Consider the following 24,539-nt stretch of genomic DNA (forward strand, 5'->3'; position numbering starts at 1 on the left):
GAATGCGATTTATTTCGATGCTGCGCGCTCGGTGCCATCGGCTCATCATCGTAATTGGGATTTATCGGCCAGTATCGTTACGTAGTTATGGTTTCAATGGAATGAAATATAAAGCTTTCGCGGTTTTTGTTTTTATCAAAAAAATGAAATGCCTGAACAAGGATTGTGTGCGATTTTACGATTCATGAAGTGGCGAAGGCCAGAACGTTTCTGACAAAACAACTCGAAGGAGTTTTATATATCTCAAAATGATTTCGTATTAAAAACAAAACTACACATTCGATTTAAGGATCAAGAAGATCCAGAAGACACAATTCAAAATAATTAGTATATTGACGCTGTTTAAGTTCAGAGTTCCTCTCTGGTATGAACGAACTCTGGTGTGAAGTTATAAGGTAGACATTGATTATTTCTGTATCCATGCATAATGAAGTGTAATAAAGACGTCCCTTCGCAAATTTTCTGCCATCATTATTAGTCAGCCAACCAACCACAGTAAAACAATAAAATTCCTGGTTGGAGGATGTGGTTCTTGTTGTTAAATGAAATTTATCCCTTAAAACACACAATGAGTGAGAGATCGTCTATGTCAGTTTTATCGAGAGTGCCGAGCTTTGTAAAAACTAATCGATTTCTTGATAGATTCAAAATTTAGTTTCTTTACATAATGTATTACACAAGAAAATTATAAGCAGGTTGAGACCAGAGTTTAAAATAATTCGGCAGTGATTTACTTCAAGCGTGCCATGAGACGAAACCTTCGTTAAAATGTGTGAAACAGTGAAAGCTGTGAGGAAATTTTTCTACAAAACCGAAAAATTCACGTAGAAAATCAGTGATGTTATAGTCATTTATTGATATTTTAAAAGCTCACATTTGTCTACCCAACGAATTCGATTACCGTTTGTTACCAGCAACACGCCAACAACAACAACACCAGTATTTCTTGCTAACTACAAAGAAAACTGTTTTTGATGCAGCAGCATCAAAGACGTTGCAAAAAGATTAATAATAAAGATAAAGATAAATGGGTAAGAAATTTTTCAGAGAGTTTAAACAAAAAACAATAGAATTTATTATGTTGCATCCAATTATGTTCATAACTTTTGAACGGTTAGTCGTAAATCAATGTGGTTTTCAAGTCAATCGATTACGAAAGGTTTACTTATTTAAAGAAGTGCAACAAACATACAAAATACTTAGTTAAATAACATATTTGTGTGTTTTATTTGTTTTATGTGGAATGATTTGTACCATTTTCCACAACCCTATACAGAGTGTTTTTAATGTTGTTTCCAAAAAAGAAGTCCCAAATTCGTTTCCTTCATGTTTCTTTCAATTTAATGTTTTTCATTTGAATTTATGTCTATTCTCTTTTCCTGACAAGCTCACCAGGAAGTTTTGAAGCACCAAAAGCTAGGAACCGAGTTCCGTCCTCAGAACCAGCTGCACCCTTAGTTCCCTTCGCTAGGACGCGTTCGTCGATTCGTGCATGCATTCCCATTTCTGTTCAATGTATTTTCAAGATGTTACGATCGATCCTCTCGAGTGCGAATGCCCGTTTCCAAATGGTTGACGGTCGCCATGGCAACGCCCTCTACTTGAAGCACGATAGATATAGAACGACAAAGCAGAGATGGGAAACAGGAATGGCCGCATTCAAGAACACAACGAGATGCGACTGGAGGGAATCAATTAAGGACAATCCCTTCAGCTGCCGCATTCCATCTTCCTTCGTAATCTCACTACCCTGCATCCGTTCATTTGCTTTAGTTCTTCTCGCTTTCCGGCGTGTTCTTGTTCTTGCGTCCGATTCGATCCTTCTTGGACCATCGTTCACCCATCAGAACCCTACCCATCGGGCCGTCGCTGGAAAGTTTCCCGCCGTCGCGCTGCCTTCGTTGTGAGAAAATCCTTCGGAGTAAGAAAACTTGATCGAAATCCCATGGCCGTGGCTTCAGGGCTAGGTAGTGCTATAAATTAGAACGTCGCTTCCACGGAGCGATGAAACGCGTCGGGACAACGAGAACGATGCGTGGCGCGAGCGGGAGGGGTTGGAAAACGATGCCCGAAGATGAATATGACACTTGATTGGAACCGGCTAACAGACAACGATTTCTTTCAAACTGGAATCAATGTTAGGTAGATGGACGGCGAAAGGAAGTATGCAAGCTTCTCAACCATACAAAGGAGTTATCTCACCTTTTCTTCGTTCACGTCCATCGTTTTGTGTCTGTTTAGGTTTCCAAGCAATCGTTTTCTGCGCTATTTAAAAACGAGCCTTTATAACATTTCCTGGTGATCGTGAAAAAGGATGATCATTATTGACAGCGCTAAGTTGCAGCCTATTTTTGCTTTTATGGGTACTTACGGACCAGTTTGAGAGGGAACATAAATCAAAAGTAACGAACACACTGCTACATGGTTCAACAATATCTCGTACAACATTGTCCTATCTGAGTCCTCCAATTCATTTTCCAATTTTCATATCATTCTAGATTCGGTTTTGGCTGTTGGGCCATTGTCCCAATGCCTCTTGGCATAAAACTGGTTTCTAGAATACGGTAGTCTGGCTTTCTCTGATTTCAATGTGAAAGAGTGTTGGTCGTTTTGGAAATGAGGATGCTCCTCCTTTCGGCCCGATTCGTCCCGAGCACCCAGTATCCAACTGGAAAAGCGTTCGCGATCCCCTTTAATTGGTTGCTCTTTTTTAGCCCTCTGCTCTCGGGATCGTGAAGCCCAGGTTTTGGACGACGAGCCACCATCGCCACCATTAATTAAAAGCAATCCGATTAAAAAGATAAGACCTTATCCAATGTGTGTGATGGCTGGTAAAGGGAACAACCACGGCCCATTCGCCCGAACGATGGCCATTCCAAGCGCTTCCAAACGTTGGGAATGTGAAATGGAAAAGCGGATGGAAAAAAGAACTGGGGTTCAAATATCTTATGTCTGATCTTATTTAATGTTGCTTCATCTTTTTAGGTTTTCTGTTTTTTTAGTCCATCTTACAGTTTCTGTTTCACTCAAAGCTGATCCACCACCATCGTGTCGCTCTTCCTACCGCTTTCAGTTCTCGATAAAAAAAAACCTTTAGTTTTATGATACCCGTGAGGTCATAAATGCTCTCCATAGGAAGAACGCAGCAGAACGATGCGTTTTTCTTTTATTTGAGTTTTTTTATTCTCTTCTCAACAGTTTTTGACGAACGCTTCTCAGGCACTCCAGTTCCTTTCAACCGCGGGGATTAATTTTGGTAACTTTGCCCGCTATTGTGCATCGCATTCAGCATATTTCATTTCATTTCGGAACTTTTTAATATGGGGCTTTTTATTTGCCAAAACCGATCTCGGCTGCGGAAAAAACTGGGAAGTTATTACACAGGAAAGCAACAAAGCAAAACGCTCCAAATGGTTATCAACTCGAAATGCTACAGCCCACTCATCATCATGGAATCGGAATCACTAGTGGATTGGAGATGTTTTTGAGCGATGCAAAATGACGACAAAAACAAACCAAAAAGTCGCTGCAAAATTGAAACCCAATTTGCATAAACTCCTCGAATGAAACGGATGCTATAAACTTGATACTATTTCGGACGAATTATGGAGCGATCCGCTCGTTACAATCAATAACTGCAGCCAATTTTATATAGAACGCAATTCACTAAACTCATACTCTGGACGTTCTGCGATGAACAGTATTGTAATAAAAGAACAAATTAAAAAAGGAAAAAAAATGAATGGAATATAATTATGATATTCTTCCAATACTGGGAAGAATATCATGTTTGAATTACAGATTAATTTTAATGAAACAATATTTAAAATGATAAGTCGTGCATGTGTAATTTCGAAATGGGTTGTTCTATTATGCTCGCAGGATTCTAGAACAGTAACAGATCGTAACATCCTTCACTGATCAGATATGTCTTATATACCGTTGTTCTACGTCCTTTAAAAAATATATATTCATTCATTCGCCTAAATCAAGAAGAACTTCAACTTAATCAAGGATTTTACATCTTCGTAGATCCATCCTTAAAATATATCATAGAACTGCGATAAATACATCAGAAAAGATGTTTCCTTCGTATTCGGAGGCGGATCTTGCTTAATTCTAACAAGTAAGTTTACAAAAAAATTGGAAAGGGCATTTAATCTAATTGATGAGAAAGAAATGAAAGATTTATATGTAAGAGAGCTAACTAATTGTTCATAGTTAAATGCTATTTAAAGTAAAAGAACTACTTAAAGCAACCGGAATTCGTTGAAAGAGCAAGGTAAACGCCACTGAAAGAGCAAGGTAAACGAAATAAGTTTTAATTTTGCAAAAAAGTCAAGAAAATTTTCACAAACAGAAATTTCTCCTTACTATCAGCAAAAGTTGAGTTGTTTTAATGTGCTTAAAATTTAGTTTATGTGAAAAACATGCCCTAATTGATTTAGCGAAAGACTCTCTCTTCAGCTGGAGTGAATGATTATTTTCGCGAAAACATCCCGTTAAGAGGCGCACCAATAAATCGTCTAAATGGTCAAAAAACACTCCCCAACTGGCTCATCTTCTAGATCGGTGTTATTGCCAAAAATTAATTAGATAGGACCGGTAGGCATTGAAGGAAGATGGCGGCCTCCAACCGCCGGGAGACCGAGGGCAGTCTCCGAGCTACCATTTTATCTGCGCCAAATGAAGACATAAAATTTTGAACCAACCAAACCAAAACGCGCCGCCGGGGCGACGATGATGGCGATGGCTTTATCGTGTAATCAACTGTGGACCATTAGTGGACTTGGACGCTGGTATGCGTTCCGTACGTGTGCTTGGCTGGTCGAATGATGATGAGACTTCATCCAGTTCGTTGGTCGGTCCAGTCTCGTACCGTGCAGTTTTATAATGGCACCACGCAGGCCGGCCAATGGGCGAGCCCCGCCGGAATGGATCACATAATGTGGTCATTTTGGGAAACCGGGATCAGCGTAGAAGACCCCTCATAAAATGCGTTCCTTCCGTACGTGAATCCAGTGCGGATGGACTGACGAAGGAATTCGAACCATGCGTCAAGATAACTCCCCTCGAAAAACCCATTTGTGGACCTGTATTAGCGATACAAGCCATTAATTAGGATGGATAGCAAATGTTGGATTACTGTGGTGGTGGTGAGTCAAGCTGATCAAATTTAATATAGCTCGTTGCCGTAGAGCTTCTAGGAAAGAAATACGGACGATGGAAGGACGATGAGCTTTTCGTCAACATGCAAATTGTAATCAACAAAATCCATTTGTTTGCGAACAACTTAAGAACTTATAAAAATAATTTTCAGTGAAAGAAAACCAGGTGACAATGATCGTAAAACCTTCTAAAAGCTCAGAAGAACAATGTTTGTCCCTAGTTCCATTAATTTAATATCAGTAGTCGATGCATAAAATAGTACGAACAAGTTTATCGAACATATTTCAACAAAACTGACTCATAAAGTAAAGTGCTTTCAAATATGTTTATAGCTTCCTTGCGTAGTATCATTCATCATACAGCAAGTTTTTCCATGGCAGATTGCTAGAACTCTTGCTGGAACTACATCATAGCAGCAAAAATTTAAATTTCTGTCAACCGTGTCGACATGTGTAGATGTATGCAATCCGGTTCAATTCTTATCAATCAAACTGGATGAAAATTTTATAAAGTTTGTGCTAGTGTAGTACACATTACTTAAATCAAACAAGTATAGCAGATTTAATCCCGACGCTGACCGCTTTTCCATCAACCGTAGAGTTCGACCAAAGTCATGACACTGCTAAAGAAAAATTAAACGTAATTTACGTTACAAATCAAATCTCTAGAATGAGTTTTTCCATTCTTTTAGTGTTGTGCCTTATGAATCTTTTGGCGAGATTCATTCGTATGAATCTTTCACTTAAGATTCATTCATATGGATTCATGAATCTATGAGGATTCGACTCTTCAAACGTTTATGAATCTTTCGAAACCTTAACGAATCTTCATGAATCTTTCATGGATCTTTTATAAAACTCCATGATTCTTCATTGGCTAGATCATGCGGTCAACAAAAAGGGAGTCCGTCTGCCTTGCTCTTTACTCTTCACCAGTTGATTACTCTTTGGGCTTCATGTGTCTCTCATTAAAATATTCATGAATCTCTAACACACAAAGAATCATTCAGATTCATGAATCTGAATCTGAATTACACAACTCTATATTCGACCATACCTAAGCGTTATCCAGCGTTATCCGGGAAGCGTTACTATGGAGGTTATCGAAGATACGACGCTCTTTTCAAATAAATGTTTGTCATTTATTTCCTGTGTGAGAACATCCTCTTTCAACAATATGGAATCAAAATTCAGAAATTGCATATTGTGCTACTTACTTAGGTACGTCTTTGTCCTCCGTAGGATTTATGTTATGTACTCCCAATCTTATGTTGATCATAAGCACATTAAGAAGTATTTGATTATGGCAAATATAAGATAGTTTAAAAAAAACCGTCACAGGTAGGTTTCCGAATGTATAAACTTTTATTTCACATTGTAGTACCCTCCACTTAGAATCGAAAAGAAAAACCACAAACCTACATTCCTAAATACTTCTCCATGACAGCGTGGGGTTGACGCATAATTTCTTGGTGTTCTTCCAAGTTGAATATATCAGAAAATTCGATCATTTCGTCACGACCGGTAAGAACATCCCGAGCAACATTCGTCGAAGGAAGGAATGGCAAATGTCCGACCTTCGATACAGCTTTGAGTTCCATCGCAAGCTTAAGCGGAGCGGCCAGTCCTTCGTGTTTACGGAGCATCTGCATGTTGAGATTTTGACGGTGCTGATTGTACTGAAATTGAACATATTTAATAAGTTTACGCAAATTACATTTAACTATTGATTGCAATGCTTACATTCAGTTCTGATTGCTTCAAAGGATGGACTGCCTGAAGCTGGGCAACGCAGGTTTCATCGCGCGGCTCCAAGTGACCCGAGAACTCATTGAACGTCGACGGCATTTTCGGCGTAACCTTGATGGCAGGATCCTGTAATGGATGGATACAAACTGTAGTATTTATGGGCAAGGTAGGATTCCGGTCCTTTTAATAAACTTTTACCATTTTCTAATGATGTTTTAAGATTTCACTTGAGAACAAAAACCTCCGAAGAAACGCCGGAATGCACAGAATGATGTTGCTGTTTTGATTGTTTGAGGTTTGACGTTTATTCGAACGTCAAAAGATCCGTCCTTCAGCTAGGTGCAGAGTTACTAGGTTCGATCCATTTCATTTGAAACGAATTACCTAGTTCTTAAATATTTCGATATTCTCATATTTTTTTAATAAAAAAATATACATTAAGTTTATTTACTGGAAACAAGCACAGCTAAATAATTTTAGAATTTCAAAATTATTTTGAATTCCTATTCACCAGCGCAGCCAAATTGGTTCAGCAAACGAGAAAGATGAAAAATTCACGGTTGAGACTGTGTGCGTGTGAACTCGAAGATGCAGATAATCATAACAAAATGTAACGGAGATAGTAAACAAGCGATTGTGCATTTATCAGCAGTGTTCCTCTGACCGCTAACAGAAATAAACGTGTTTTGTTCTGCAACAATCCAGTTTGCGATTGACAATAATTTATTATCTGCGACTACAACGCATTCGGTCACCTCTGCAATCTCGAACAAAAGCGCAAAACAAAAATGTAAGTTCATAATTTTTAAAACAATAACATTCAGCATTGAAGATCGTATGTATGCATTTATGAAATTGTATGTTTAACAAACGAATTCAATTTGAAATATATTAAATTTCGTGAATACGTGATCATTTAATTTTGCAGGCGACCTAAACTAACCCTTGAACAGCTGAACGGTCTTGCAACAGCAGAATTTCACAAAACTTTCGAAAATGTGATAGAATCCTGGCCAGAGGGAGCCATTTTTTGCTCTGCACTACTGCCGTTCAAAAGCTTCGATGGAATGATCACCGCTTTCCAAAATTATATTGACCGACTGCCTGCTGATACTAAACTTAAAATTCTTCGCCTTTATCCGGATCTGGCCGGAAAGTTGCTCGACAGCCATGAGCTTACCGGAGATTCTTCGATCGAACATGCCGCTGCTGGATTGGACAAGTTATCGACAGAGGATAGGGCAAAGTTAACTGAAATGAACGAAAGGTATGTGCACTACTAAAGCAATAACATAGCACTACTGCAATAAATTTATGTATTTTTTTTTCTTTTTCCTAGTTATAAAACGAAATTTGGATTTCCGTTCGTCATTTGCGTTCGCGAAGCATCAAAGTTTGATATTATTCTGCGCAGTGTAACTGAAAGAATACATAACACACCTGACCAGGAGCTTGAAACTGCAATTGGGGAAGTAAAAAAAATCTGTCGTCTACGTATATTGCAATTGATCGATAATTTGTAAAATGTTTTATTTGACTTTTATAAATATTTAATAAAATGATGTTCAGCTAAATAAAACAGGACCACTTTGGAAAGCAGAGTTGGTTTGTTAAAGCAGAATTAGTTTTCTTTGTTACAAGTTATATCTGAGTTGATAATGAATTGAGAAAAGCATTTTCATTCTTGTCCTTTGGTGAAGAAGTGTATTAGATAAAAAAAACTTTGTATTTGTATTAAAAAAATTAAAAGTATTAGGTGTCATAGCCCTGCCCATCCTGTGTTGTTTTAACGACGATTGAAGATTGATTGAAATTCATCATCCTATTCAGGATAATCTTAGGATACAAAAAAAAACAATAGCGTATAAGTTCGACATTTAGTTCCCTGGACCGCCATTATTCCAGGGGTACCGTTTCGATCAACAACCGAGGCCTACTAGATGCTTGGTAGTGTTCGGGCTACGCGATTATTCTACGTAGCCGTATATTTTAAGCAGAAAATAAGGGACATAAGTCCTTCTTCCTGTATTGCCTTGTTCGTGGTGAATTGCTGCTCTTCTAAACAGTCGCCATCCAACCCCACAACCAAACCTAATTCGCAAAACATCAGCGCATTGAACATAAGGGTAACATTAAAACCGCACGTGAACGATAAAATTTTTTTGCTTTATTATTTTAATGGGCTTGATCTAAACTTGAAAATCCAGCTACATTTCTAAAATAATTACTAAGCAGAGAAATTACGACCATAAGCAATTTAAGCCTGATCCAGTTTTCTCTTCCGTTGCTAACGGTTACGAAACTTCGTTCGCCATACAAAATACAAAATTAAACAAAGTATAGTCATTCTTGTCCCAAGCTTGGTTAGGTGAAGTCGTATTTTTTGCTAAAAACGTTAACGTTAAAAATGGAAAGTATTTAGTGTTATAGTACTTGCTATTTGAACAATTTAATCCATTCTAACGGTAATATTGATTGAATGCTACAGGTCTTGTCGCACCGCCATTCGAGTCGTCGTACCAGCCGTCGTTTTGATGATGGTAGTAGACGTTCACGAAGCTCGGAACGATACCATCGCCATCGTCGTAGCCGTCGCAGTCGCTCTGACTCTTCTGATCGATACCTGTATAGGTCGGAATCTATTTCTCCGGATCGCAGATACTCCAGCCGTAGAGATTCATCGACATACGGTGGCCGAATTCGTGTCGATGGTGCGAAGCCTAGTCACTGCTTGGGAGTGTTCGGGCTAAGTGTGTACACCACGGAACCGCATCTAGTAAGCATCTTCAGTCAATATGGAATAGTCGAAAAGGCGTACGTGGTTTACGATGCAAAGACCAGAATATCGCGAGGATTTGGGTTTGTATACTTCCAAACGGTGGAAGAGGCTTCCTTGGCTCGTTCGTATTGTAACGGAATGGAATATCACGGTCGGCGCATACGGGTAGACTTTTCTATCACGGATCGGCCTCATCCCCCTACTCCAGGAGTATATAAAGGGCGAGTCGCTGAAAGGTGAGATTCATAAGTAATCCCTTTTTTTATTAAACAATATTCATAATTAATTGCATTTTTCGCTCCGAACCAGTCGCTCTCCATCTCCTCGTGAATACTCGCATCGTAGTCGCCAGCGCTATCATTGAAGCGTAAGTCGAACATAAATTATGTTGAAAGTTTAAAGAAGTTAAAAGAAAATCTAAGAATCTAGAATTTTAGAACTTTTATGAAGATTTGAAAGTTATGCTACATCATTAAGTAGAAAAAGAAGAAGAACCTAAAAACTCTTTTTTTGTTGCTAGGAAAACATGGATGGTAACGAAAATAATGGTGAGGAAGAAGGAACCATTTACTCACACGGCCCTGCCTGATTTGCCTGCCCCTTTCGACTACAGAGAAGACCTAACGCTGCTCTTCGATCCAAGCCAATTCAAGCCTACTCACATACTTGTTACAAACAAAGAATCATATTACAACTAGTTATAGCGTTAATTAAATCGAATTAAATTAGAAATTAAATGGATATCTACCAAAGGGTTTTAACCTGTCGCTATCTGGTACAAAAAACTATTTAATAAGCCAATTAATATCACAATTTTTTTAAGAAAGGCGTTCTTTGTAATTTAAATATTAACTAACAATGTTTTCTTGAAATTCAACAAAGTTAATATGTATAGAAACATTTTAGAGGAGAGGAGTTTTAACCTCTTTTCCATTTATCACAACCCAATGAAGGTTTTGTATCTTATGAAATCCAATGCTTTCAAATAATTTTACTGATTTGGAATTCTCCTGCAAAACGTATGCTTTAGAATCGGAACCGTTTCTGGCCAACCGCTTTGCCAACTCCATCACCACCAATCGCCCGTACCCTTTCCGGCAGTGTGAGTCCACCGTTTGAAGGTCTGAATGAGCACCAGTTTGATCGCTGCGGAAAGATCATTCAACAAAAGATATCATTTTCCTTCTTTCGGACACGCATTAAATTACTTATGTACCTTAAACACCATGATACGAGTACTCCTTCGGCGTCGAACAGTCCAACGCTTTCGTTCAAAAGAAGCAATCGATTCAGCAACCCATAACCGGCTTCGTAGCTGATGTGACTCCTGAGTGGCCACTGGTTATAAACGTAATCTAAATGCTTCGTCGGCGTCAACCGGGCGAAAGAAAACCCTTCAGGTAGTGGTAATGAAGTAGCCGCAAGCGCTTGCTCTTTTGCCATGAAATAATAATTCGCCATGTTACTACTTCTCACCAGTAGATTATTGTCGTTAATAACTTTCGTCACGGCCATATGGTGCGTTCCGAGATAATCCATGCTAATCTCGGATAGTTTTTCCCATTCGAGCAGCTTGAGCAATCGAATCAAATATGAACCATAGCCGTCAATCTCTGATGAGTAAAAATAGATTTCAAATCCATCCTAGAATATATTAAAAAATGTTGAACAATGGCACATTATTTTTGGGGAATCACCTTCAACAATCACCTTCAACACAAAAGTTCCGTCGTTGCGCCAATTCCCATTTAGTGAAAAGATATTCACGTTCAATGTTTGTTCCTGGCTTTTCCACTGGATGTAGTTTTGTAAAAGGTAAAAGGCAAATTCATGCTTTGGCCAGTTGCGCCGGTAAATGTCCCTCAGTTCGCTCCATTCATCGAACAAAATGTCCATTCGCTGGTCTCCCTTCTTAGCCATGATCCTGAATGATCCTGAAAGTAATAAGTGTTGTATCGGTATTAAACTCACGGCTAAATGGAGAAAAAACTAATCAATCAAGTTTGTATTTAGTATCGACATTAAGTAATAACCATTTAGAAAGGCAACAACATAATAAAAATTTTTGAACATTGTGATATTTCAACGTTTATCTTTTAAAGAATCTGTTATGAAACATCTATTAATTTAATATATTTGATTATAATATCAAGCTTTATAGTTCGATGAATTGTTCAAAACTAACTACGTTATGGAATCAACTGATTTGCATTAGGATTTATAGTTATTGATTGCCGAAATGAAAATATTTTTTATCCACAGCAGGAGAGAGATTTCAGTAATACAGCTTTGATCAATCCTGCCAGATTGTCGGCACCGTCGGAAAATTCCTTATCCAGTAAGCTTCACCTTCATGGGTAAAACCCAACCTCTCAAACATTTTCCTTGACGGAACGTTGGTCGCATTAACTAGCGCAAAACAGTCCTGTCCGAGAGCCGCTATCTGCTTTGCCACCGCAACCGTAACAATTGTTCCGAAGCCACGCCGCAGGTATTTCGGATCTACTTGCAGGGCACCGAGTGGTCCGGCCTGTAGTCGAAAGCACCAGGCCACCAGCGTTCCGGTCGAACGTTCCACAAGCCCTACGTTTGGGTTCCAGGCGGCCAGCCGCTCCAGAAAGAACCGGGATCCCTGATGCCGGTTCGGCCAAAGATCGTCCGCCTTGGCAGCATCATCTGGAGTTAGAGCGCGCAGTTCGAAACCGTCCGGTGTTTGCAGTTCCAGTGCATTGCAGCGTTCCTTTGGCATGAAGTAGATACAGGTTTCACTGTCATACTCCGTCTGCAATCCTTTTGCTTCGAGCACCTTTATCAGTGGTGCGCGATGTCGCTTTAAAATGGAGCTCACTTTCAATCCCCCACTCCAGTCCAGCAGATGGAATGCCTTTTCCAGTATTCCGTTCGTCGTATCGAAGCTGTAGGCGAATAGTTGATAACGGTCCTACAATGCAATACCAAGAGAGAGTTAGTGAATCCTTAAGCAGCCACTGCTGCAGTTCTTAGCTTACCACCACGAGATATGTTCCATCCTTTCGCCAGGTTCCGTTCAGACAGCATATAGCGAGATTCTTTATTCCACTGTCCTTCGCGTACCACCGTATGTAGTTGTCGATCGTCGTGTACGCAACGTGATGCTCTGGCCAGTCTACGAGATAGAGATCACGTAGCTCTACCCATTCAACCGGAGGAATGATACACAGTCGGTCCGCAGTGTCCATCGTTCGAGCTACAAGTGAGTCACGGATAAGCAGAGAAAAACGTCTGAGGCTCTTTGGTTCTACTAGCGGACCACTATGGGGAATTTATGAGCATCATGGTGGTTAAAAAAATGCATGTTCATTACGTACGATGTGCGTCTTGCTGCAAATGGCACATTGTGACATTGAACTTGACTTACGAACACTTTTTAAGCTACGTTTTGCCAACGCTTTAATAGTTGATCGTTAAAAGTGGACCCGAAAAAGGTCAGTGTACGCATTAGCTTTTAGTTGCATTGAATCGTCAGTTTCACTGTGATATTTGAAAGTACTACGAGGGTTGCCTTTTAAGTTTCGGGATTTGGAAAAACTGGTGATGCAATCTGTTAATTAACAATTTTATCGTAAAGTTTGACGTTTTTGAGGTTATCCGTTCTCAGAACGTTTTGACATACGAACGCTATTTGTGTTGTTAAAAAAATGTTTAAAGTTTCAATCGACACGAGGCTTTTTTGAGAGATCTTCGCTTCTTCAGGTGTTGAAAAACGTTGAAATCTCAGTTTATTTTTTAAATACGGGTGTTAAAAGAAGTCATTTGGTACTAGATCAAGGACTATATGGCGGATGACTCATCAAATCGATGTTTTGAATACTCAAAAATGCAGTTGTTTGAGCCGATGTGTGAGAGCTCGCATTGTCGTGATGACGGGTGATCCGTCGACAGCGGTTGAATTTCCTGATTTCTTGGAAGACAACTGGCAAACAAATGGTTGTGTACCACTCAGAATAGACTGTTCTACGTTGTTATAGAGGTTTGGTTGCGATATATCCAGTTTTTCCGAAAAAACATGCGACCATTTGCTTGGAAGTGCTTCGTGCGTGAACAACTTTGGTTGGATTCGGCTCATCTTGAAACACCCATACAGTCGATTGCAAATTAGTTTCGGGCTCATTCGCGTAAATACACGACTCATCACCTGTCACGATATTAAAGACGAGTTTTGAAGCACCGCAATCGTATTTTTCGAGCATTTTTTCCGACCAACCGACACGAGTATTTTTTTGAGAGATTGACAAATTTTGTGGAATCCAACACCAGCAATTTTTGTTGACAGTTAAATGTTCATGCAATATTAAGTATATGCTGGTCCCAGTAATACCTAAGGTTGTCTCTATCTCACAAAAAGTCACATGACGATCTTGCAATATCCGTTCACGCACAGCATCAATTGTTTTCGGAACGACAACTGATTTTGGCCGACCTTCACGAAATTCATCTTGGAGTGACCTCCGACCACGATTTTATTTTCCAAACCGTCGATAAATATTGATAATTGATGGAGCTTCATCACCAAAAGTTGAATTAAGTTCATTCATGCACTACTGCTGTGTTAATTCACGTCGAAAGTTGCAAAAAATAATCGCACGAAAATGTCCACGACCCAATTCCACAATTTGGCGGACATTGACACTTTAAACATTTTTTTAACAACACAAATAGCGCTCGTATGTCAAAACGTTCTGAGTACGTATAACCTCAAAAACGTCAAACTTTACGATAAAATTGTTAGTTGGTAGATTGCATCACCAGTTTTTTCAAATCCCGAAACTTAAAAGGCAACCTACGTAGTACAGGGTAAGGTACGTTGTTAGGGGCATTCATATGGTTTAATACACGGCCAAGTTTACATTTGGACGAAAAAACTAGTCGTTCTGTTCCCCTCACCTCGTCTACCAATCGTCATATCGTGTCTGATATCCGTGACTTGCTAGTGGAGAAACTTGAAGCACGATCATCATTATACGAGTAGCTGTAGTCGATTCTAGCAAAACTAAACGCTCTATTGCTACTATTAACATGCGTACAGACAGAACACACGCAATTTTCCACCATTTTTCGCTTCGCTCGTGGCGCAATCTAGCTGCTGAGAAACGGTGTATCGATTGACCAGTCATAAAGTAGTGGTTCAGCGAACTAAACGTGTGATCATCTCTAGTAAATTTATATTTGTTCCGAAAGCAAAGATTTGCAGCCCAGTGAAAATGGTTTTGCGAGTTTTACAGCCCAAGCAGGTTTTCGTCCTTCTTATGCACAGTACCGCCGTAGTAATGGAAGTGTTTTCCATGTACTACGATTGTGCTGAAAGCGACAAACGGTTGTCGGTGGTAAAGGAAAGCCACAGTTTGCTGGCAGCTAGTGAAAAATATCCCCTGCCACTAAAAGGACGTGTGATATTTTTAACCTACTGGAATTTGGTGAGTTTAAAAATTAAAAGTTTTACTGTTTAATATTACAAAATGTCCCACCGTGTATACATGTTTGCCGCTACATTAGCAATGAAACTATGTAAACGGCTCAAGCAAACGGTCATAATTTAAATGTCACATGAATCAAACAAGATGATTCACTTACGGGTCAGGTACGATGGAGTTCGTGAACAATCTCCTTGGGTAATGCATTGCGTGACAAACAATTGTTTACCATACACTCAATCAATTCAAAATTATTAAACCAAGAACACAGTTGAAGGCTAGTTACAAACAATTATTTAATGAACCAAAACCTACACAGAAGAGTGTGTATGTGTCGCAAATTACAGAATCATTTTACTGATTCTAACAATATAAACAGCTCGTACAGCTGTTTATAGATAAACAGCTCGTACGTGGGGCAAGAGATAACTAGCGAAAGTAAGTCGACTGATTACAGCGACTCTGTCCGCAGCTATCTGAAGAAGAAGTATCAGTACAAAAAATATGATAAAACGCACGCAAGCTTGGAAAAGAAATGTAGAAAATATACCCTGTATATTTTAAAGGTATGTCAGAGGTATCTTACATACAGACTGTATAATTATTGAACCAGTGCTACCCTACAAGAAAGAGCTTGATGGCAAAGAAACGCAACTCCATTGCAAAACTTGCCACACTACTACATGGCTTTATACACTTAACAATGCTCGAAACAGACATTACATTTTCTTGATATTTATATCTGTTGCGCCACATCTATTTACTGAAGGTTGAAAAAGTATCCTGTTGTTTGTTATTTATAAACACGAAAAGTAAATAAATGAATTAATTCAGGGTATGATGATGCCTAATGTTCTAGCATGTTGTGAACGAGAGTGCAGTTTATGTCTATTAACACTACAGGTAGTTAATTTGTAATTCATTCTCAATTTACGATAAGAGTAATTAACACGACTAATGTAATTGAAAAGAAAGTGGTTAATAAGCACGAGAAAAAAAATCAATAAACCTGCCTTTTGGCTAAACGATGCCAACAGTGAAAAGGGTAATGCAGTCATTGTGCGTAATTGTAGCACAACGGGGACACTTAGAAAGAAACAAAGTATGATAAATTGAGCATCAGGAACCGGATCGTGTAGCTGAGCGTTGCGTAGATACGCACTTGATACAAATCTTTCATCTCGGAAGCATCCACCACTTGTTCCGCGAGACGCGACGGTTTATTTAATTTCTCTGCCCCAAAGAGTGCGTGTTGCACAAGAGAGAACAAACGAACGACACTGGGTCGTGCTCCCCAGAGCGAGCGGGGGATCCACGTTGCGCTTGTGCTCCAATTCGACGGTCCCGACGTCAACGCTCGCGGCGCGATGTGTCCGGGTGTAAAATTCCGTTCGGTTTCTTCCATTCATTCGTGCTACGTCGGTCGTGCCATTCGCTGGTGTTCCAATTCCGGCTGAAGGTTCCAGTTCGGAGAAGAAAGAAGGGTCCACGCGCAAGGACACGCGACTGTCCGTCTTTTGGAGTGATTACGAGAAGAAAAGAAAAGGTGCACCATCACTTAGCACGGAGTGTTATATCTTTCCTTTCCCTGTGTTCGCCGCCTACTTGAAGAGTCAGATACACGTGAATGTTCCGTCGGAGGGACTCTCTCGCTGTTTCGAAAAAGTGTGTGTTTCTTTTCTAGCAGCATTAATTACATATCGGAACAGACCACATGCTTAGATGCCGGGATAGAATCTTTTCGCAAAACCGAACCGAACCGCTGATAGAAGATAGGCGAAAGGATTTAAACGTCTAAGCGTGGGTTTCCTTACCCCTGGGGGATCGGCAAGGTATTCCACTTCTCTTCCTTCCCCTACACCGTCTTTCCATCATTCGTCCCCTTGTAAGGAACCAACTGGCGGCTTGTGTTGTGCGAGTGTGTATGTGTTTCGTGGCGTACGAAAGCGGTTGACACGAAACAATCCCGTGTCGGGAACCGTTTCCGCGCAGACGTCCCCGTGTTCTTAAGCCCGTGCGTGCGAAACTGCTGCAGCGAAAGACATTGCAGTGGACTCGCTTTGTTTACAAAGTAACGAGCTTTTCATACCAACAGTGTCCATCCTGGTGCTTCGCGACTCGCAAGTAGTGTGACGAGTGTTTCAATTCGGGCACAAGAATAAGAAATATACCCACACACCGCATACAAACCACTTTGCAGTGTTTTTCCTAATGAGTTGCTTTTCTTGGTTTTCTTTGTGTAGGGATTTCCTTTAGGTATTGAAGTGTTCCCCCAGCAAGTGTGTGCAAGTGTGAACGTGGTGTTAATTGTGTGTATCTGAAAGTGGAGAAAAAAAGGCAAACCCCTTTTTTGCATACGTTTCCGCTGCGGTATCGCATTTTTCCAAAATGTCCAGCGTGCAGCTATATAAACTCCCGGCGTTCGTCATCACCTGGCATCTGATTGCGTTCAGTCAGTATTGCTATGCGCTCTACTACGATCGCTTTTTCGTCCACATCCCGGCCGATCTGCTCATTCCGAAGATGATGCGTCCCACCGAGTTCGGTGGACGGTCCAAGTTCCTTACCTACTGGTGTTTGGTTAGTATTCGAAATTGGGTATTTGCTTCACAACGTTCAGCCCTAGCTAGATGCTCACTGAACGAACAATAATATGTTTAATCTAAATTTAAAATTTAAAGCCTGTTTAATCGATAACCGGTGCAAAGTTTTCTACGGGTTTCTGGAACCATTGTTCACATGCTTCGCGTCGGATTGAAGAAATTGTTTATGAAATTCTATAGGTGCATCATAAGAAACCAACACACGAAAAGTTTCCTGCGTAAGAAATATTTAACTGCAGCACCGACAAATCATGCGGATCATATTTCAAGCCGAAACCCGTATTCCACGGATGGGTTGTTTTGCAAAAAATCTATTTATACTGCATCAATACTTTTGTACAAATGCAGGAAGGAGCTCAAGGTTCCAGCTAATATTTAGAAAAATCAAAATCAAGTTAAAACAGGAATGAACAAGAACTTTTTGTAACACTTGCACTCGATAATGGTTGTGTAACGTATTGCATGATGTGGAAAAAGAAAAAAAATACCTCCCGATTTGCTCCTTACCCCCCTTGGGAGGATTGCAGGTTCGCAGGTTTCGCTGCACGATCGCCCATGGGGCCCATCATCACATTGGCCGCGAAAATCCGTTATTGCAAACGGATCAATAAAGGCGAAAGATTTATGGACGGCTTCCGTACAGAAGCAAGGAGGGGAGACCACGCTGGACCGGGTGGGTGGTGCGCCGTGCGCTACCGGAATCGCATTTTGAGAGGCGGATGGAATAGACACAACACCGGCACCAGCAGCAACAACCGTAAACATGCGCCCGCTGGGGACGGTTTTTGGAAAACGGAAAATGGGGAAACCGATGGGCCACCGAGCGCCAAGCGGTGGGTGCTGTATGCGATTTCCAGAGCAACTGTTTCCGTTGCAGTTTTTTTTTCGCCTATTTTTATTCCTACGTTTTGTTTTATTTATCTCGGCCTTTTTTTACTGTTGCGTAAAAGTTTTTTTTATTAAGTTTTTTTTTTTTATCGCCCTCCATCGCTATCAACAAACTGATGGTGAAACGCGCGTCCGATGATAAAATGTACGCAATTTGTTAAAAATAAAATGTAACATAAACAAATGGGCACACACACATACGCACATGCACACGCATCCACATACGTACGCGATGTGCCTCTATGGAAAACTGAGCAGTCTGTTTTTTTCCCGCCTCCAGGCAGCCGATAATGAGCTGTTTTGCGAGCCGGTTTTCCCGTGATGGAGCCGCCTGGTGGCCGGTGCAATATGGGGGTAAATATGTTCGAGGAAATAGAAAGTCGCTAAAAGTGGGAAAACGATGCACGATGTCACTGAATGGAGACCACCGACTTTCATTCACCTGGCGTCGGATTTGTCCTTACGGCTTTCCTACATGAATGTTTTATGTTGCAGACACATCCACATCCTCCCGGGGAGGAAAAACTTTATGGGCTTTGCCACCTTCTTCCGGCAGGACATAAAAGCGTTCAGCGTACACACGGTGCACAACCTAAAGTGTCTCGTTGGACCGGAAAGTAGTAGGAAACATAGGTAGTGGGACGTTAACAGATGGTGCACGGTCAACGTGGCGTCATCGTTAGGTCAACCCGTTTCTCCTACGCCAAGCGCACTAAACACGCAATTCCATGAAAGGAACGAAAGACATTATCCTTGTTTCGGAAGGGATGTTTCTAGATATTTCTAGAACAAAAACAAGGGTTGGTTTTCTCTGGAAAGAAACGAAAACCACTTCTCATCAACCACCTCTGTTGTAATACAAAGTCCTCAAAAACTGTTATCATTTCGAACGTCTCTGTGCGGGTTTGTTAGTTACACAAGAAGGAACATAACAAAACTGTATGGGATTTGTGGTATTTTACATGAAAGATGATATTTTAACATGTTTCGAAAAATAATACTCCACTATCACACAGAGAGAAAACACGTTTTTGAGTTTTATAATATCCTGCGCGAAACCGAATCACCGGAGTCTTGTTAATCTTATGTTTATGATTTTATATTTCAACTCATGCATGACATCGTGTGTTTTTGCGTGATTTCTATGTTTTGCGTCAGGGCTGCATGTTCAAGTTGATGATGAATATTTATATAAAGGCACTTCTTCACGTCATGTCAGCACGCTTCGGTGGCTATTGAACAAAAAACTACCATACAAAAGCCATACCTTAATTTGGTTTCTTTAGTTCGGGTGACTATGTCCGCACCGAAGTGTATATATTTGTTAACTCAATATTATCTTTAGAACCATTTTTTTTCAACTGTGAAAACAGGTTCACCCTGAAACCAATCCACCAAAACAGCCCTTCAAAAGTAAGCCCACCCTTCACACCCCTTGGTTGGGCGAGCTTTCGGTGGTCAAATTATATCACGCAACACCCTTGGAGAGAAATTACGATAGCTGCAGTAGTAGTACCGCTGCCGTACAACGGCGGGAGGTCGTTGGTAAAGGTCACCGGACACCAAATGCAATTGGACAAACGTGCTGCGGCAGTTCCAAAAATCGATACACTCACCACAGTCGGGCCGCCAGTCGGGTGGTCGATTCCGTGACTGCGGAGGGAGGCAAGAGTGGGTGACGAGTGCGGTGCACCGAGAAGTGGAACACAACGGCATGTAATCACTTCCAAACGCCTTGTGTCCGTCCGATGACGTTCACATTGTTGCGTAAGAAGAGCGCATCGTTTCACCCAAAGGTGCAAACTTTGACGGCTTCTGGAGTTTCTGGGAACACACCCGACGTTGACGCCGACGGTCCATCGGACGACTCGTCTTGGACTTTCCCTTTTCACTCGGGTATTTTACTTATCGTGCAAAAGTTTCATTACCCATTTCGCCTGGCCATGGGATCCGCTCTATCTATCATCGGTACCGGCTTGTGAAGTGGGAGTTATTTGATCAACAAGCCACGCCATGTGTCTGTGGATAAATAAACAGGCATGCAACAACTTCATACTGGAGTCGGACATACATACCTTGGATTGGCCGGTTAGTGCACTCCAAACGAAGGTAAACGTAGAGCGAGAATTACGTCATGCTATGTATTTGATAAAACTACTTTTGCTATCGATTGTGTTTCTCTATTTTTCGGGCAACCTTATCAACCATGTTTAATAAGGAGTAGTGGAGGAGTGAAAGGTTCAATTTTCTAGTTAATAATAAATCTGATAGCTCAATAAGGTACTTGATATAAATAAACCAAAATAAGAATTTCGGGTGATAGCTGTATCAAGTACAATCGTGGAATGTAACTAAAAAACATTAAGTATATATATTATATCGGCATTGATAAACTTTTGCTTATCTGCACATAAATGTAACTAAAAATATAAAAATGAAAACTGTAATGTTTTTAGATAAACTTATCAAGATTTAAAACAAACCAAAAATATTTCTTGGTAAAAAGAATAAAAATAAAACTTTGCAGAACCGGTCGTTCTAGCACTAAAATAAATGGTTCCCCCATGTTATCCGGTTCCTCCATCATTTGGGAGTATGATCAAGAAGAAAGGAAGCGAGAACCCGTTTTTCCAGATTATTTTATCAACTATGAATTGTTCGAAATGGAAAACTCATTTAAAGATTACTTTGAAAGTATTTCAATCGCGAAAAGCATCCCAGAACATAGCTATTTGAGTCTGAATGTTGAATAATATCAAACAGCTGGTCCAAATTGCCAATAACAATAATCTACTTAAGATCACATCTGTTTCGATCGTTCGTGCCCTTCCGAGCGTTCGACAAGCAAAACATGGCGCGTGCAGCGTCATAGAAAAATAAACTTTCTTGTCCAAAAAGGTTGGAACTGTTGTAGCTACGTCGATTAAAATCCTCCCTTCACTGGCATCGTATCACTTGCCTTTGACACTGAAAACGGCATGAAGTGAACGAATCTGTACGCCCAGAAAGCAACATACGGGTAAATCGCAAGATAAGTGTATTTTCATACTGCGGCGTTGTGGGTGATACACTTTATGGCCGAAGCAGTTGAGTTTACCGGAAGGTGGAAGCGGGGTAGGAAAACAAACGTCCTCAACGATCTACGAGGATCACATTCCACCCACAGTTGATAGTAACCACATGCTAAGCATGGGGTGAAACCATCGAATGGTGTGGTCTCTTGCCTTCTCAAAGTGATGCACAGCAAAGTGTACCCTCGTTGTTTTATGTACTCCAATAAACCGGAGTTGGCAGTAGGGAAAATTTCTACGCGAAAGGGGCACCCCAAATTATGATCGTTTGCAACATCCTTCAGCGATCTGGATGAATGATGTCTTATCTATGAACTTAATGGAAAGAGATAATTCTTAATACAACTCTGGAATGGTGTCAAATGCATCATTTAGTGATGGGATGTGAAAAATCTATCTTTAATCAAGATGGAAAATAAACTAAACATTCCATATTTTGTTCTCTTAATGCAAGTTATATTTGAAATGTAATCCGTTTTCTCATAAAGAATTAAAAGAATTATATTCGTATGGAAAACTCACAACAGAGAATGAGTATACATTGTTATTGAAATAATCTCCGGGAAACTTACTTACAGCGTATGTTTTAGCCCTTTTCAAGGGTTCAACGGCCGCAATGCACAACACCTAGATTCGATGGTCCTTCCACAACTTACGAATGGAACAGCTGATATTGAATGCAGCAGCACCACTATCAAATGAGCACGAGATGTCAATGTCCCCCGAGTCGCGATCGATTTCTACAACGACCTCCCCGGAACCAGAGAGCGATCGAGGCTGTACGATGCTTCGCTAGACGCTGAATCTGTTGGAAAGTACTTTTCCGACACATTCCATTGCACGCACTCGCCGCTTCTACGAACGAATTGAGATTTTGTTTATTTGCTCCCCACAACGCGAACTAACAATCCGCGAATGCGTCGGCGCCGACTTTGTTCCGCCGCTGCGGAACCTCTTTCTATTGTGGAGCCTTCAACGAATGCCAACTGACAACTGTCAAAAGTGTGGGGCAAAATGTCAACAAACCATTCGTGAACGTACTCGTTACATCAATCCTTCCGCGAGCACCGGAGTTGGTGCAAAGTTCAATGAAGTTAATCAACCACAGCACCGTCTATCTGCTCAGCCCGACGAGATAATACTCGTTCTTATTTAAGACACTTGAAAATAGCGCACCATCATCATCCTCGCCTGGCACTTAACGATAATTCTTTGTGCAAAGAGTGTGCCATTCTCCGGTTGAAGTGGTGTTGTTTGGCAGCAGTTACATTGAAAAGTCCACTGACCATCGTTGATCCCAGAGCCGGTGATAATAATGGCTAAATCGAAGACGAGCGGTGGCTACCAGCGTGGCGTTTACGGTGCCCTTCTTAAGCTGATGCACTTCATTGCCGCGGTGCAGTTCTCGTACGGACTGTACTATGATTTTGTTTATGTGCACTTTCCGCCGGAGTTGAAACGGGCAGGGGGAGAGTTTGGTGGAAAGCTAAAATTTCTTACCATTTGGGATGCGGTACGTTGGCGTGGCGTGGGATAAATATACTAATTTCGAGCGTAGCAATAGTTACACGTTTTGATATATGGTTAAATTTGTTTTTTCGTTGCAGATTCTCCAAGCTGTCTACTTTACTGTTTGCCTGCTGAATGACTTCATAGGAACCAACGAGGTTGCCCCGAAACGGATGCCACTGATCCGGAAGGTAAAAGATTACATGCTGGCCGCATTTGCATTCCCTGTTGCGCTGAACGTTGGTGTTACATTCTGGACGCTGATGGCAATCGATCGGGAGCTCGTTTTCCCGAAGGCTCTGGATGCCGTTTTCCCTGGGTAAACATGAAGCCACCGTTTTCTTCTATTTCAATTATTTATGTTTTTTGTATTTCTTAATCCACAGATGGTTGAACCACGTCATGCACACCAATATCGTCATCTTTATGGTGTTGGAAATTTGTACCAGCTTCCGGCAGTACCCGTCCCGCAAGGCCGGCCTTACCGGGTTGGGCATCTTCATGGCGTCCTACCTAGCGTGGCTGCATGTCGTCCGTCACTTTGGCGGTATCTGGGTGTACCCGGTGCTGGATGTACTGAACCTTCCGCAGCGCATCGTTTTCTTCGCGGTCAGCCTTATATTCTGCGTTGGTCTGTACCTGCTGGGCGAGTTCTTCAACAATCTTATCTGGACGAAGGAGCTGAAGCAGCTCCGAACGGCCGCCGGCTCCGGAGCCAGTAAGAAGATCAAATAGATCATCACTGCTCGTGCATCTGTTTTTTTTTTTTAAAGTATTAGAGCCATTTGTGCTGCATGCTGAAACATTATCAGAGCCCTCGAACGATCAACCATGGGACGATCGGTAGAAGTGCGTTCCTTTTGTTCACTAATTAATACCTGTCTCGTTCGTACGGCATGAATGTTGGTTTGCTATTTTATAATTCCCAACTGACCTTTTCGTTTTAATTAAAAGATACAAATTCCATGTGTGATTTCGTTTTGCTTGGTTTCATCCAACATTTGTGCCGTTTTCCAAAGCCACAATACTAACGTTTTTTGCTCGCGATTGCTGCAACAGTGCCCAACTCAACGCCTCATCAAGGGTGGTTTGCATGCGTTTTTTGTGAGTGTGATATCCACAACTACACCAAAGGTTTTTCGCTTCATCGAGCTGCGGTTCAGCTTTAAATCAAATGTTTATTTCTCTCTTCTCCTCGAAAACCACTCCACAACCACCTCCGCACATTCCGGCCATTTCCAAAGCGTCCCAGCCGACACCGGTGGACGATAAATCGACCGAGCATCTTAAGATGAACATTGTTTGACCACAAACAGGACCAC

At 40.9% G+C, this 24,539-nt stretch overlaps 6 protein-coding genes across 7 annotated transcripts; 3 read left to right on the plus strand and 3 right to left on the minus strand.

Moving 5' to 3' along the window:
• Positions 1-6,520: 6,520 nt before the first annotated feature.
• LOC131281550 (proteasome maturation protein) lies at positions 6,521-7,038 on the minus strand. The gene is made up of 2 exons (XM_058310892.1): positions 6,912-7,038; positions 6,521-6,847 (listed from the first exon to the last, which is right to left on the minus strand). The coding sequence occupies exons 1-2, from the start codon at positions 7,014-7,016 to the stop codon at positions 6,587-6,589; spliced, it is 366 nt and encodes a 121-aa protein (XP_058166875.1). The 5' UTR covers positions 7,017-7,038; the 3' UTR covers positions 6,521-6,586.
• A 716-nt stretch (positions 7,039-7,754) lies between these two features.
• LOC131293283 (2-oxo-4-hydroxy-4-carboxy-5-ureidoimidazoline decarboxylase-like) lies at positions 7,755-8,440 on the plus strand. The gene is made up of 3 exons (XM_058321364.1): positions 7,755-7,774; positions 7,846-8,184; positions 8,257-8,440. The coding sequence occupies exons 1-3, from the start codon at positions 7,755-7,757 to the stop codon at positions 8,438-8,440; spliced, it is 543 nt and encodes a 180-aa protein (XP_058177347.1).
• Positions 8,441-9,396: 956 nt separating this feature from the next.
• Positions 9,397-10,060, plus strand: LOC131293285 (transformer-2 protein homolog alpha-like). Its single transcript, XM_058321365.1, has 2 exons — positions 9,397-9,932; positions 10,006-10,060. The coding sequence occupies exons 1-2, from the start codon at positions 9,397-9,399 to the stop codon at positions 10,058-10,060; spliced, it is 591 nt and encodes a 196-aa protein (XP_058177348.1).
• A 538-nt stretch (positions 10,061-10,598) lies between these two features.
• LOC131293286 (uncharacterized) lies at positions 10,599-11,616 on the minus strand. Its single transcript, XM_058321366.1, has 3 exons — positions 11,407-11,616; positions 10,913-11,340; positions 10,599-10,842 (listed from the first exon to the last, which is right to left on the minus strand). The coding sequence occupies exons 1-3, from the start codon at positions 11,614-11,616 to the stop codon at positions 10,599-10,601; spliced, it is 882 nt and encodes a 293-aa protein (XP_058177349.1).
• Positions 11,617-11,989: 373 nt separating this feature from the next.
• Positions 11,990-12,916, minus strand: LOC131281223 (uncharacterized). Its single transcript, XM_058310489.1, has 2 exons — positions 12,705-12,916; positions 11,990-12,637 (listed from the first exon to the last, which is right to left on the minus strand). The coding sequence occupies exons 1-2, from the start codon at positions 12,912-12,914 to the stop codon at positions 11,990-11,992; spliced, it is 858 nt and encodes a 285-aa protein (XP_058166472.1). The 5' UTR covers positions 12,915-12,916.
• Positions 12,917-22,763: 9,847 nt separating this feature from the next.
• Positions 22,764-24,523, plus strand: LOC131289324 (androgen-induced gene 1 protein-like). 2 transcript variants are annotated; one of them, XM_058318559.1, is made up of 4 exons: positions 22,764-23,221; positions 23,316-23,536; positions 23,604-23,935; positions 24,462-24,523. In XM_058318559.1, exons 1-4 carry the CDS (start codon positions 23,024-23,026, stop codon positions 24,521-24,523), a joined length of 813 nt encoding a protein of 270 aa, XP_058174542.1. In that variant the 5' UTR covers positions 22,764-23,023. The 2 variants fall into 2 exon arrangements, with proteins under 2 accessions (XP_058174542.1, XP_058174550.1); XM_058318567.1 differs by lacking the exon at positions 24,462-24,523 and having other exon boundaries at positions 23,604-23,966.
• The last annotated feature ends 16 nt before the right edge of the window (positions 24,524-24,539 follow it).

Source organism: Anopheles ziemanni, chromosome 2 (assembly GCF_943734765.1).
Source record: "Anopheles ziemanni chromosome 2, idAnoZiCoDA_A2_x.2, whole genome shotgun sequence".
NCBI lineage: Eukaryota > Metazoa > Arthropoda > Insecta > Diptera > Culicidae > Anopheles > Anopheles ziemanni.